At 37.2% G+C, this 15,033-nt stretch overlaps 1 protein-coding gene across 2 annotated transcripts in view; it reads left to right on the top strand.

Moving 5' to 3' along the window:
• Positions 1-15,033, top strand: part of TDP1 (tyrosyl-DNA phosphodiesterase 1) — a 49,686-nt gene that overhangs the window by 7,881 nt on the left and 26,772 nt on the right. The window contains exons 7-13 of one of the 2 annotated variants that reach the window (XR_010606285.1): positions 1,405-1,497; positions 3,156-3,326; positions 4,892-4,970; positions 6,536-6,721; positions 7,524-7,572; positions 10,694-10,760; positions 13,008-13,180. Coding sequence is in view for 1 of the 2 variants with exons in the window: in XM_065635937.1 (XP_065492009.1) it covers positions 1,405-1,497; positions 3,156-3,326; positions 4,892-4,970; positions 6,536-6,721; positions 7,524-7,572; positions 10,694-10,760 (645 nt within the window). In the remaining variant the exon portion in view is untranslated. The remainder of the gene's footprint in view (positions 1-1,404; positions 1,498-3,155; positions 3,327-4,891; positions 4,971-6,535; positions 6,722-7,523; positions 7,573-10,693; positions 10,761-13,007; positions 13,181-15,033) is intronic. The other variant, XM_065635937.1, reaches the window with a different exon arrangement.

Below are 15,033 nucleotides of genomic sequence, written 5' to 3'. Positions count from 1 at the left end.
CAATAGTTTCTAAAGCTTTAGCTTGTTTTCAGTTATAGAGTTTAAGCAGCAACTCTCATTCTCTGTATGCTCAACTTTAAACCTTTTCCTTCCACCGCACTTTGGGATAAATAAGTGATAGTGATGTTAAATGCTACAGTACTTTAACCCTGTATTTTAAAGGGTTGTTCTGGGTAGTGTATCTCTGAATGCGTGTTTCACTGCAGATGGAACACAACAAGTAGGTAGCAGACCAGTAAATTGGGTCTTGGTGGGTAGTGAAAGTGTGTTGTTCCAAGAGAAACTTAATAGATTTCACCCCATGAAATATAAAGACTCAGATTCACGTCATTCATGTTGTATGATGTAAAACTTTAATTGCATGTCAGTGATTTTTTTTTTTTTTTTTTTTTCCAGGTAGGGATGGTTTTGGTCAGTTGCCACGCTCATATACCTTAATCTTGCATTGTATTTTGCTGTAAAATACTTATTTTACTGTCAACTCAAGTTGTGCTTAGGTCAGGGCATAACACAGATGTGGAGAACTATTTTGTAGTTACTTGCATATTGCATAAACTATGCGTTAAGCACAAGAAAACACATACAGGTATTTGAATGTTAGTTTGCTGAACTTGATAACATTAAAACCAGAAGCTACTGAATAAATCGTTGTCTAAATTTGAGCCTAGTTTGATTTGTGTAACATCTCACCATGGGACAGCAGTGAAAGTAAGAGTGTTTTTCATTATGTCTTTCATTCTCGTGCATTGGTTTCTGTGGCAACTATCTCATCCTTCAGGTTCACATGGATTTGCTGTCTTTACACAACTATTGAAAACTTGTATATGAAAATTTGAGCAGTTATGTTACAAAAATACAGACATTTATTTTTAAGTCGGTTAGTAGTTTTAAAACTCCTTTGTGCTGTAGCTTGAGTTTAGATGTGTGGTAGATAAACAGGGGGGTTTTTTGCCATCCCCATGGTTGGTTACCTACATACCTTCTTTTATTTTAAAAGTTGTCAGTTTAAGAGAAAATAAGTAGGTTTTAATAAATTCAGCTATATGCGAAGGCCTTCTCGCGTTCCTTAGTTCTTAACTGCCTGCAAAGGAATAAGTTTATCCGAAGAACATGGCAAATACAGGAAGTGTTCTGCGAGTATTCGTTGTTGCTTTGGGAAATGAGTTGCATGAGATGTTCAGCTGTACTCTGGAATATATTGTATGATGCTCCTGACAAAATATATGGGAATAGTCTGATGACTGCCATGTGAACTTGGCATGCACATAGATTGAAGTCTAAGCGTTTGCACTATGCAGAACAAATATTTTGAAAATAATTGTCTTGGAGCATTTTAATGAATTGTTAATTTATCTCCTGCTCTCACTGTACTTGAAACAAAGTGTTATATATCTCTTTTTAAAGGAAAATGATGTTGTTGTTATATGAAGAAGGTCTTCGAGTTGTGATACATACATCCAATCTTATTGCTGAAGATTGGCACCAGAAAACTCAGGGGTAAGCAACAATCTCTAGCAGGTGTATGTTTACTTTAATAATTTCTGTAGGTATTTGCTGCTGCTGGGGACAGGATACCAGGTCAGGTGATCCAGTGCTACAAGTCTGAGACTGAGACTAGAATGGTGGTAGTTGTCTAAGCCTGAACACTATTTGCTTACTGCTGTAAACAAAATAATGTCCTAAACTGGCTCTTACCTTAAACTCAGTCCAACTGATTTAAGATCGTTCATTATGCCATGGTGTCTCTTTATGGAAAAATCTACTACCTATGAAGTACTCCTAATACAAACATGAAGTAGATATTTTAAAATTATCTTAATACTGCAAGAATAATGTGAATATGCAAATATTCTTCTGCTGTGACTGTATCTAGAAAGTAACCTAATAAATGCTGGGCAGCACTGGTTCCTTAACACAGTAGATGACCCAGTATCCACCCAGTATTCTTTTCTTGGAAGGAATTTTCTTCCTTTTGTTGTATGGGGGTTTTGTGGTGCAGTTAGTGGGTTTGTGTTGGTTTTTTGTTTTGTTTTGGTTTTTTGGTATGTTTTCCAACTTAATGGCCAGCTTGGAACATACTTTTGTTTAGAGCACAAAAATTACGACTAATATAAGGTCCCTCAACCGTCTGCTTTCTTGGCCATTTTTATGGGAGCATTTTTTAGTTAGATCTCCACAGTAATTCAGGTTATAAGATTTCTTCATCTAACTAATTGAAAATGGCTTTTCAGAAGTTACTGTCACCTGGACATCCATTTTGCTGCTGTTAAATATGGCAAGGGGCTTTTCACCTTACTGAGGCAAGCTCTCATAAGGGTTTTTGAGTGGCAAAAATATAACCCCTGATTTTATTTTTTTTATCTTTAAATCTCTTACTTAAAGGTGACACTTAAGTATCTTTTGACAGTTAGCTTTTCAGAAAGCCAAGAAGGCATGAAAATACCTATTTGGGATGCTTAACAAGTTGCCCTACTTGTCAAAGACGAAAAATGTTTTTCTTCTTAGCTTTTGCACGCCACAATAGTATGTGGTATCACCAATATGATGGTTCACTGGCTTCTCTGCTTTATAGGCTTGTGAATTACAAAGAATGGTATCAACATGTTGTAAAGTTGATATTGCAGAACCTTTGGTTTCCATGGCTACAGTAATGTGAGGCTGGAAAGAAATGCTAGATGTTTTCCCTGCATAGTGCCCACCCTATTTTATTCTGATGGAAGTTCTTGAGAGGCAAGTTATTATTGTGGGCCACACTTCAAACTATGCAGAATGTTCGAACACTCTAATTGCTGTTTTTCTACATCATTGTGCAAACCAGTAGCTTAGCAGAATGCATTGCGGTGTCCACATACAGAAAATCTTGATGAAAGGACTACTGGTTGGTAAGTCCCAGCCTAGCCTGTTGAACAGTGATGAAAGCTGTAAACATATTCATGGATAAATCTCCTGAGATTGTTGTTTTCATTTAAAAGTATTAATTTTATATTATTTAATGTAGGACTTGATGGTTCTGTAAATGTAAAGACAAGTCACTTTATACTTAGTATGACAATAAATCTATATAGTTTCATTTAGGACCTTCAGATGTGTTCTAATAGCTTCCTAAAACCATGTGTTAATGTGTGGTGTCCTTGTTTTTATGGCTTTGTTTTTAGGATATGGCTAAGCCCTTTATATCCAAGGCTACCTCAGGGAACAACTGGTTCTGCTGGTGAATCTGAAACTAATTTTAAATGTGACCTAATAAGTTACTTGACAGCTTACGATTCTCCTGCGCTCAAGGAGTGGATAGATCTGATTCAAGAACATGATTTATCAGAGACAAGGTATATGTTGTCTTGTGTTAATAGTGACTTGTGTGCTTTTTTCCCCAAAAATAAACATCTGTTAGGGTTTGTTTTGTAAGCTTACCTTCTTTCAGACTTTAGCGTTCAAACATGAGTCTAAGTTCAGGCACTTATAAAAGTCTATGTTATCCAGATTATGTTAAATTGACCGATTTCTAGTTTTATAAACATACATTTTAAAGGAATGAAAAAAGATGCATCAGCAATAACTTGACAGAAGATAGCTGTAAGTAATTGGGACTCAGTTTCATTTAAGTCAGGCTGGCTTAAATATTTGCTCCAATAAAATTACCAATGGAAAAAACTGTTATATTTGGTTTGTCGTTTAAGAGGGATCATATAAACAAAGGTTATTGTAATGGAGATTTTTATTAAGAATAGGGTTCATTACTTTTAAAGTGAAATTAAATCCACATACATATGTATAGAATTTTGCCTGTTACAGGCATGGATCATGTCTGGTAGGCAATGTTATGTTAAGCAACAGTATACTTTCTCTTGAAACAGTGTTCTCTAATATCACATTGTTGATATTATTTAAGATAATTCAGGATGCTTAATTTACTTCTAATAGATACATGCTGTGTTTCCACTGAAATATGGTATTTACTTCAGAAAGTGTGAATCTCCTTGGCTGCTTAATAGCAGTTTTATAAGCTGGCAAAAAATTTTTGAAAGGAAAAGCTGAAAAACATAATAAACTGGCAGAAATAGAGACTGAAACCTTGTCTAGCTTAATATATTAAATAAAAAAGTGTTTTTTCTTTACATGGAATCTTAGAAGATTGGAGAGGGTAAAAAAAAGTATGTACATTATAGTCAGGCAAGCTAACAGCCTGAGCTGCTGTTCTTATTCACTTGGTCATCTGCATGAGCTTGGACATGTTGGTTGAGCTGATGTGAGTTTATGCATGGGTTAGGGAAGAGTCAGTTGTTAGGGTGAGGATTGGTTCCTTGCCATGTAAAATGTGTAGGGGACATTAATTCATGGATAAAGCTAGGCATGAGATGCAGAAAGGAGCAGCTTCTTAAACCCTCTGTTGTGACTGGGCAGCCAGCTCTCTTCTGTTTTCACCACAAAGTCAAACAGGTTACTAAACCATTATTAGGAAGACAGTTGAAAAAGCTGTATTTTATATCTGAACTACTAGGTGCCTGAATGAAATCTCATACCTGTATCTGCTGATTTGGATGTAGCAATAGACTGGCTTTACTCAACATTACATGCCCAGTTCTGTGCCAAACAAAGAGCCATTTGTATTTATTGCTAACGTCATCTATCGTCTGCATTTTTGTACACAGAAATAGATGCAGTTCTTGTCTATGCTGTCGAACATGACAGCCATATAGGATGCCAATAAGAAATCGTACAGCTGAAAATCCACTCTTATATTGTAAATCTGAAGTATGAAAGATTAAATATTTCTGGTTGCACTTCTGTGTTAAACCTTGCTGTTTGTTAGGTTACTTAAATACCTTAATACTTTACAAACAAACACCCCAGAGCTGCAAGTAACTTGATGTTATTTTTTTCCTTTCTGTAGAGTGTATTTGCTTGGTTCTACCCCTGGACGATATCAAGGTAGTGATAAAGAAAAATGGGGTCATCTTAGGCTCAGAAAGGTACTAAAACTGTAACCTTTTTTGTTGATATCCTTTTAACTGTAAATATAATTTTGGAGGGTGTTCTTTAGATCCTTTCAATTTTTCCAGCTATGATTGGTGATCTTTTGATAGATTGTTACAGGTTTAACTTAATAACAACCTAAGCTTGCAACTTATGACAGTGTAGACTATGTACATAATATTTCTGGGCATTATTACCATGGTCAGCTTGTGATCTGAATTGTCATGTGCTTACAGATATCTGAGGAGTCACCATACTTAATCTGCTGGTGCTGTTTATAACAATTGTGACGCTCAGGATCCAGTCTTCTGTGACTGAGAACCAAATATAGCCTTTTTCAAAGGTGCTCATTGAGGACTGACCTAGCAAAACATCAAATTAAAAACCATTTTGCAGATGGTTGATGTCATCAATTCAGTCAGGTTTTTAGTTTTGTTCTACTACATTTCAAAGATCTTGATTTATTTTTTAAAAAATTTTTTTTATCAAGTGAAAAATTAGGAACACACATCGCTCCCCCTCACATTATTTAGATAAGCTATAATGATAAATCTTCACAGAAGGTTGCATATCTCAAGTTCTTAGTACCCCTTCTTTTTCAGTATTTATTTAGAATCAGTTAAAGTGTTTCATGTCTTTGGTTAAATGCCTCAACCTGTGTCTCTTGCTGAAGTGGTATATGTCAAATTCCATTGTGAATTTTATGTGGAATTCTAATACTCTCTATGGCAAACTTCAGTGACATAAAAAAATGTCCATCACATTGTTTTTTCAACACAAGGTAACTCTTCTAGACTTCCTCTTGCTTGTAAAGAGCTTACCCTTCCTGATATATGTTGTCTGCACATTTTATTGTTTTGTTGCGCTTTTTTTTTTTTGCCTGGTAAGACACTGAATGAAAACAGTGGCAAATGATTCTGTGATTAAAAAGATGAACTTTTTTTTGTGACAATGCAGATAGGCCCGGTGACACTACACTGACTGAAGCCATTTAGTTATGTCCACTCTAGAGGGAGGAAGAGGTAGTCACTACCTACAGTTTAATATGTGCTTGTATCCATCTCTTTTAATGTGACTTTAAATTCCATTCACAGCTAAATAACTTCTCTAAAAGAATTATTTCAATTTTCTCTTCAATTGTTCTTTTTCCCCCTCCTATTGTAGGCTTTTATTATAGATGGGGCTTTAGGACATGAGAGGAATTTTATGGCCAACAACCACCAAATATAAAAAGATTCAGTTGTTAAATTTATGTTGACTTCTGAAGCTAATGTTTAATGTTTTTAGGAAGAGCTGCTAGCGTTCTTTTTACATGTTATTTCATGGTTGGCTTTGGCACTTTTGGATATAACTTGAGATGTTAGACCTTCTCTTGAAGGAGCAGTGGTTTATTTGGAGAGCCTGATAACTTTTTTTATTGCAAAATTAGATAGTATGAATGTTAATTTGGTTTGTTGTCAGAAGTGAATTATAGAAGATTTATTATACTGGAAGTGATATCAAACCTCTAAGGTTTTCTTTACCTGTTGAAATCTAACAATGTTTTAATTTCTGTCGCCAGCTTTTGAAGAGTCACGCTTCGTCAATACCAGCATGGGAATCTTGGCCTGTGGTTGGGCAGTTCTCAAGCATTGGTTCAATGGGAGTTGATGGGTCCAAATGGCTGTGCTCAGAGTTCCAGGAGAGCCTGGTGGCTGCAGGCAGCAGTGTGGCAACTCCCTTTAAATGTGATGTTCCAATTCATTTGGTATGTCTCTTAGACGCTAGTGTCCTTTATTTAACATGTATTCATTTGATGTTGAAGTCTTGGTCATTAGTTTGTTTTTAACTTTTGGAAGACATTAATGGAGTTTTCATCCTGCAGTCATAAGGATGCCACTTTGTAACACTTGTGTATGGCATACTAAAAAATGTACTGTAATTTCCATCTCCATGACACTAGGCTATATATAATCTAATCAAAATTACATTCTCATTACATAGCTTGTCTTCTGTTGAGTTTTGTAGATGCAGCTGTTTCTGATACAGAGATGTAACTGAACACTGAGTGATTAATATCTAAAACAATTTTTTTTCTAACTTGATTATTTTAGTCAGGTATTAGCACAATTAAGTGGAGGAGGAGAAACAAGCTTCTAACAGGAGCTTGTTAAATCAAGGAGAAAATGTCCAACTATGCTGTTACCATGTTCTATTAATAATTGCTCCTGCATGCTTGTATTTGAGATCCAAGTCTAAAATCTCATAAAATAAGAGCTTACTTTCACCACTGTGGAAAGTGGTCGAAGCAGTATTGAGTCTTGCTAGCTAATTTTAGTAAGCTCTGCAAGAGAGATAAAAATTACTTAAAACTTTTTGTTACTGGTGCACAACTAGTTTTAAGCTGCGGTGTAATATTATTCATCCTGAAAAAAACGAAGCTTTTAATGTGTTTTTCTCAAGTAAGTTTTCTTTAGGGTCATTGTTGTTTGAGAACTGACAGCTTGTGTATTTAGAGCTGCATTATTGAAGTTACTGGTGGTTTTTTTTTCCCCCCCACCTCCATGAAGGTTTATCCTACAGTGGACAATGTGAGGCAAAGTCTGGAAGGCTATCCTGGTAAGCATATGAACCCCCATTTATTAGCTTTTTGTGGTCATAATGTCCTGCGAAATCATTTCAGTGGTTGGTCTTGAATGAACATGAAGTTGTCACCTAGCTGAGAACTTGTAGTGGCAGTAGAATCCCTTCATTACTGTTACTGGAGCTCTGACTCCAGCTCTCCTATTGTGATTGAAAAGAAAAAGCTTTGTAGGCATTGGTATATAATGTTCAAGTGTGTATAGCTGTATTCGTATGTCACTGTACAGGAAAAAACAGCTCTTGCTCACTGTTCTAACTCCAGTCATGCTTTCATTTTGGCAGGAAATTCAGGTTTGAGTGTGCCAAGTTCTCTGTGTGTTTTCTTTGCAGTGTCATCCTATGCATCAGATATAATGGAAGAGATGATGTTTCACTGCTCATTAGTCACTTTTTTTAATATTGCAATATGCAATTGTTCTGTTCAGTCTTCCCATGTTTGTGTTCATGAAGTCAGTATATTTGTGTAGAAAGCACAGCCCCAGCCAGCCTGAAGGAGGAAGAGGTGCTGTAGTATTCTGATGCAGGGAAGCTTGTTTCTCAAAAGCAGGCCCTTATGCGGGTTACATTGAGGCATGCTAAGGGAGCTGACTGATGTCAGTGCGAGGCTGTTGTTGATCAGTCTTCAAAAGGTCAAGGCAATTGGAAGAGATTCCTGATGACTGAAAGAAAGGGATTCTTTCCTCTCTTCATGAAGGTTAAGAAGGAGGATCTGTGGAACTATAGGCCTGTCAGTCTCACCTTGATCCCTGGGAAGCTGATGGAGCAAAGAATCTTGGAAACCATTTCCAAATGTGATAAACAAGAAGGTGATTTGAGTAGTCAGCATGGATTTACAAAGGAGAAATTATGCTTAATTAACTTCATATCCTTCTGTGATGAGATGTCTGGCTTGATAAATGAGAGGAGTGCACTGGATGTTGTTTATCTTAACTTTAATAAGGCTTTTGACACAGTCTCCTATAACATCCTTACAGACAATTTGATCAAGTACAGCCTGGATGAGTGGACAGTGAGGTGGGTTGGAAACTGGCTGAACTTCCAGGCCTTAGAGGTTGTGATCGATGATGCAAAGGCCAGCTGGAGGTCAGCCACTAGTAGGGGTGTGTGCCAAGCATTGATACTGGGACCATGCATTTAATATCTTCATTAATGACCTGGATTGCGGGGCAGAGTACATACTCAGTGAGTTTGCAAATGATACAGACTCAGGAGGAGTGGTTGATGTGTCAGATGATTGTACTGGCATTCAGAGGGACTGTGCAGGCTGGAGAAGTGGGCTGACAGGACCCTCACCAAGTTCAACTGAGGGCAATGCAAAAGTACGGTGCGGCAGCAAGAATAACCCCAGGCACCAGCACACCGGGGCTTGGCCAGGGGAAAGTAGACTTGCAGAAAAAGAGCTGAGAGTGCTGGTGATCATTAGGCTGAAGATGAGCCAGCAATGTACCCTTTTGGCAAGAAGGTCAACAGCATCCTGGGCTGCATTAGGAAGCACGTTGCCAGCAGGCTGAGGGAGGTGACCCATTCCCTCTGTTTAGAACTGGTGAGACCACATCCAGAGTGCTGCGTCCAGTTGTTGGCTTCCCAGTACAGGACAGACATGGTCATACTGAACCAAAGCCACAAAGACGAATAAGGTTTGGAGCATCTGTCATAGAAAGAGAGGCTGAGAGAGACCCATAATTCTTCAGCCTGGAGATTAAAACTTGACTGGGAGATCTTATCAATGTGTATTAAATACTTGATAGGAGGATGCACAGTAGAGGCAGATTCTTTACATGGGGACCAGTGAAAGAAAAGAAGCAATGGACAAAAAATTAGGTACAGGAAATCTCGGTGTATTCTTAGAGTAAAAATGTTTTCTGATGTTTAAATGGGAACAGGTTGCTCTGAGAGGTTGTAGAGTCTACATTCTTGGAGATACTCAAAACCTGACAGGACACAGTACTGAGAGAGTGCTCTCTTTGACTCTTGCTTTGAGCAGGGAGTTATTCTAGATGATCTACAGAGGGTGCTTCCAACTTCAGTGACTCTTTGGCATTGCTGAATCCATAAACCTGTGTTCTTGTTCCACGCCAGATACCTGTGCTCCTGTGTAGTATGGAGTAGCTGTTGAGCTCCTCTGACAATTGGTAGAACTTGAACACAGGGCTAGCAGGAATGCTTTCAGCTCTCTTGATCTTTCCTCTGAATTGAGCAGTGTTTGGATGGATGTAGAAACTGCAGCCAGTGAGTATAAAGGTATCTATGGTTCGCACAAGTAAACAAGGATCTTTTGAAATGCCTCTGGTTGCCTACAGCATCTGTTTAGCAAAGTCAATACTCTTGAAAGTCAGAGATGCAATCTGCAGTGACTCCTTACTGTCACTTCTTTCATATTGTGAAATAACTTGGTGAATTACATAACTCTGTGCAAATGAACAGCTTGGTGGATTCCTGTAGTTAGTCCATCCGTGGGAGTAGTCCTTATGGTGTTTTCCAGGACAGGTTGGATGCAGTAGGTTTTACATCATGGTTTTAGTACACAGTACTAATATAACTCAGTATGCCATGGCTAATTCTTCTTTGTTAAATCCATTTCAAGAAATCACAACATGCATTAGCCAAAGACCAGATCAATACAAATACAATTTCAGAGAAGTTCTTGCTCTTTAAAATAATGCTGTTCGGTGTTGTGGGTTTTATTGTTGTTTTTTAGTGTGTGTGGGGGTTTTGTTTGGTTTTGTTTTTTTGAAAGCTACTTGTTTTATTCCCTCTAGCTTGTATGGGTAATTATTCTAATCTATTGATACCAAGTGGTATCATAACAAAAAAATTACCCATAAACATGTCTTCTAAGAGGATTTAGTTCTATGGCCTGTATACTGTTTCTCATTTTCCCAGTGTAAATCTGCAACTTAATGTTTAGGAACTTGGTAAATTAAAAGAATGAAAAAAAACCCCACAACCTATACAACATTTTATGCTACTGGAGCATTTAACCACTTTCTGAAAAGAAGTTATAAGGATAGTACAGATAATTTATTCCCCAACATGCTTGCTGTTTTTAGAATGTCTTTCAAAAAACAAATGTACGTGTTCTATTTTTTTCCTTAAGCTGGTGGCTCGCTTCCATACAGTATACAGACAGCACAGAAACAGCTGTGGTTACATTCCTATTTTCAGTAAGTAGAACTCTATTTTTTTGTGTGGTTTTTTTTTCATTGGACTGTATTTTTAAACTCCTTAAAATAAAAGCTTTTAGTTCCTTATCTGCTGGTCTTATCTCCAAAACATATTCAAAATGTGCTATTTACTTGCAAAAATGGTATGGGATACTGTTGCTAATGGAGGACATGACCAGATTTTGGATTCTGTAAACTTCTATTTAAGCTTTCCTTCTCTGAACTGGAATAATGTTAATCCTCTTTATTTTACAGTTGTATTTCACTTTCCCACTTGTGCCTCAGTATTAACAGGATTTCAGCTGAGCCACAACAGGGTTAGGAAGGCTTTTGTTTGGTTTTTTTTTGAGTGCACTAGCCCTGCTGCAAAAATTCTCAGTTCCTTTATGGTAAAATCATTTGTTAAATGTGCCTGACGTTTTCCATTAAGAACTTCTATTTTCACTTGCTACTAATGTTGCCAAATTCTAACAGTCTGGCACATTCCATGCCAGATGTCTCCCTGAGGCTGAATCTTTAAAAACTTAAGCATGTTTTGAGAACAATGGGAAAAGTTGTTTTGCAAGATCAAAAAACCAAAACCTAAATCTGGTAACCTCTTACAAGACCACAGGTCCCCATTCCTTTCACCAGAAACTTTTAACTCTTCCAGGTGGAAATCGCACTGGTGAGATACTTTAGCAATATCTAAGTAAGAGTTAGTAAAGTTGTGTATATATTCAGCTGGCTGAGAATGTAGTTGCTGGTTGCAGAGAGCATCCTCCATTCTGGAGTGAACGTGACTGCTGCTGTGAGCCTTACTGGTCAATGTCCAGGGAATGGATCTGGAACAGAAAGCTTGTGAGGCTTTGTCTGTCCTGCCTTTGAAGTGTGTGCCCTCTGAGCACAGACAGCAAAGGAAGAAAGCTACAAACGCCTTCAAGATTGTTCAGTCATGATTCAAAAAGTGAGGAGATCATAAAACTGGGGGTGTTTGTGCAGCCTTAATTCAGTTTCTGTAAGCATATGTGTCATGATAATATTATTGGAAGAAAAAGGTAAACTTTTTTCACTTAGTCTCTTATTCAGTGCACAGAACATTACTTGATAATGAGACCATTCATCGTTTTATTCCTGTTCAGTGTGAAAACACCCACACATCTGTCTCACTGGGCATATTAGGGTCCTACTCTGGCAACAAAATGGCTGTTTTAAATTCATCTCTCAAATTGCCTGCAGATGACAAGTGGCCCTGCATAATTGCACTGTAGTGACTATCCAGAAGCAGATTATTGCCCTGCAGTAATACAAGACACTAGCCCTTGAGGAAAGCTTGCATGTAAGCTGTTACCATAGAGTGGATGACATACAGCAGCTTCTTATCCATGATAACCTGAGAGACACAGGAAATGCTAGGTCCTGTTTCAATAGAATTAAATATAAGATGAACTATTTTAAAGAGTTGCCACAATGCAAAGCTTTGGGCAGTAGAGGGATTAGAGGAATTTGTCTTTACCTCACTGGGAAATAAAACCAGCAAGAAACTATGGATCCTACCAGAGCTGAAAGAAGATAAAAACTTTATGCTTGAAGTAAAGGAAAAGGAATAGCTCCTTTTTGCAAGTAGGGACAGACTAATGGAGTTGGAAAATGGTGTCCTGTATTGTCACCCAAAGAGTCAGAACCTCTGCTCCAGCCATACAATTTTTACAATGTCTGTGGGATGTTTTTATCTCTTTTGCTAGTTGAGTGTATTTAACTAACCTGCAGTGCAGCCTGGAATTGTAATTTCTCAAATTTCTCAAAAGAATAAGGTGACTAAACTTAATATTGATTTCACTTTTCTGGTCATAGCAAATAATGACTGCTTTGTTAGATTAGCTATGGTGAAAATGGTGCAACTTGCTCAGTTTTTTTCTCTGGTAGGGTTACTTTTTTCATTTTAATATTCAATGTTGCAAACTGATATGGAGAGATTTGCAGTGCTTAACACTTTCTATAATTGCTGCTTTTGAAACACTTGATCAGCTTTAGCATGCATAAAACATTGTATTTTAACGCTCATTTTAATTGGTTGTCTTTTAGTACCGCACGCAATTATGTTTGTGTGGTACCATGTCAAACTTTTAATTTCAAAGAATGGAAGAAGTTGGTTTGACAAGAGCTTGTTTAACTTGCTGCTGGCATGTCCATTATTGTAGTTGTATTAGAGCTTTATGTGTTCTTTAGGCCTGTAGAGTTTTAAAGAGTAATCATCTTTCTTCTCAGTCTGAAGAACTACCATGTTGTTCCCCTAACATCATAAAAGATGAGAGATACGGAGCATTTACACAGAGGACCAACTGTTCTCTTATGGTTGAGACTAACGGTGTGAGTTGTTCTAAGTATGCTCAAGCCTTGTTGCCAGCATCTTGACATGGAAAACCCATTCACTATTTGAAGTAAGAACTAAATGATGAAAGAGGTGATGTTGTAAAAAATGACTTATCCCTGGCTCTGCCTATGGATTGAGTGTGTATGCACAGATTAATTTCCAGGATGTTGGGATTATCTGTTTTCCCTGTCTCAGTAGCTCTGCTTGTAAAGGGGCCTGTGTCTTGCTCCTTTACCTCATGTGTGCCAGAAATATCAGACATTGGTGGCAGTTGATACTTGCTGTATGTCTTCCAGCTAAATGCGCTGTGATTGCAGTACAGTCTACTTTTCAAACTCAAAAATTCATTGCAGAATAAAATAAATATTTATCAAAGGCTTAAAACCAAAACCCATACTTCTGAAATTCTGCAAGTGGTTAAGTACACATAAAAAGCAACAACTTCTAAGCATTCACATTTGTAGTGCAATGCAAGTGAGTGCACAGTATTTTCTGTATTGTAAAAAAATACCTTATTTGTTGTAGAAAACATTTTTTCCCCTCCTTCTTCCCCTTTAGAAAAGTGAAACTCAAAAATAGCTATTGGAAAAATGGAGGCATAGGAGGGGCAAAATCTCTTGTGTTTTAAGAGTTGGAAAGTAGATTACCTCTTTAGTTCAGTGCACCTAATCATCACATTAGAGGCTGTGTAATTCAAAAGAAAAAAGAAACGCTGCTGACTGACTGAAATGCCACAAAGACCGTGAGGGAGGAAGTAGCAGCAAGTTACTGGCAAAAATGTCAGGATTAGTGGTCTAAGTCAGTTAAGCTGTATTAGTGATAAGGAGTTCTAGGAATGTAAAAGCATAAAAAAACCACACTATCAAAAAGGCTTTCATGTTTTACTGTTCAAATTCTGATAATACCTACTCACATAACTCCTATTCCTCACACCACACTTGAGGTATTTGTTGATGTGGTACTGTGACCTCTAACTGTCAAAAAAATGACTCGCTGTGATTTTGCTCCAGAAAATTTCTCAAAGCTAGTTTCATTTAATTTACCATATTTATCTCTGAGGCTGAATATGTCTGAAGTTTACTGCAACATGAGATCAGTCCTGTGTTCATCCTTTGCCAGTTGCATTCTGATTAAAAGTTTACAGCTCAAAATGTGTCAAGTGAACGTGACTAGAAGTAGCCTGAAATTGATGTATTGACATATGCTCTCATCCTTGCTGTGCAAAGCAACTGCATTTGTACATTGCTTTAGGCTTTTTCTAACATGTTTTGGCTTTTTTTATAAAATGCCAGGAAGGCTGAAATTTAGCCATATTAAGATTATAGCTGTATTAAGCTATATTATATATGTAATATATGTGTGGTGTATTGAGGTGTATATAAATTAAATGAGATATTGTACGCATCTGAAACCCCTTCCAGTTCTTTTCATTTATCATTCCATTATGTAGTCTGGAGATAAGCTGGCTTAGTCTGAAAGGAAAATGTTTCTTAAATACTTGTTCGCTAAGAATGCTTTTACTAAAAGCATCTGAGTTTTTCAGTGAGGTAATTACTTTAAAAAACAAAACCAAAACACACCTAAAGACAAGGGGGAAAAACCCAAGCTGATTAAAGAACATAATCACTTTCTTGCCCCTTTTTGTCCTTATATATTAATATTTGTGCTGTCCTGTTAAAGAAAATATAGCCAAAAATGTATGCTTCCCTTTCTGATTTTAGCTTTCTGGAATACTAGTTTCAATCACTTGTAATTGAAACTAACCGCAATTAGATTACTGTAGAACGTAAATGGAAGAGAAGCGGTAGTGCTCTTGCCGAAACACAGTACTTAATTGCATCCGTCAAAGATGGTAAGGAGGCAAAAGGGCAGTAGACTGAGATATTATCTCAAAACTATTGCAGTTAATGGTGGAGGCAG

The sequence above is a fragment of the Caloenas nicobarica genome, chromosome 5 (genome assembly GCF_036013445.1).
Source record: "Caloenas nicobarica isolate bCalNic1 chromosome 5, bCalNic1.hap1, whole genome shotgun sequence".
In the NCBI taxonomy this organism is placed as follows: Eukaryota; Metazoa; Chordata; class Aves; order Columbiformes; family Columbidae; genus Caloenas; species Caloenas nicobarica.
Note: the sequence above shows the minus strand (reverse complement) of the source record. Positions and strands in the feature narration are given on the sequence as shown.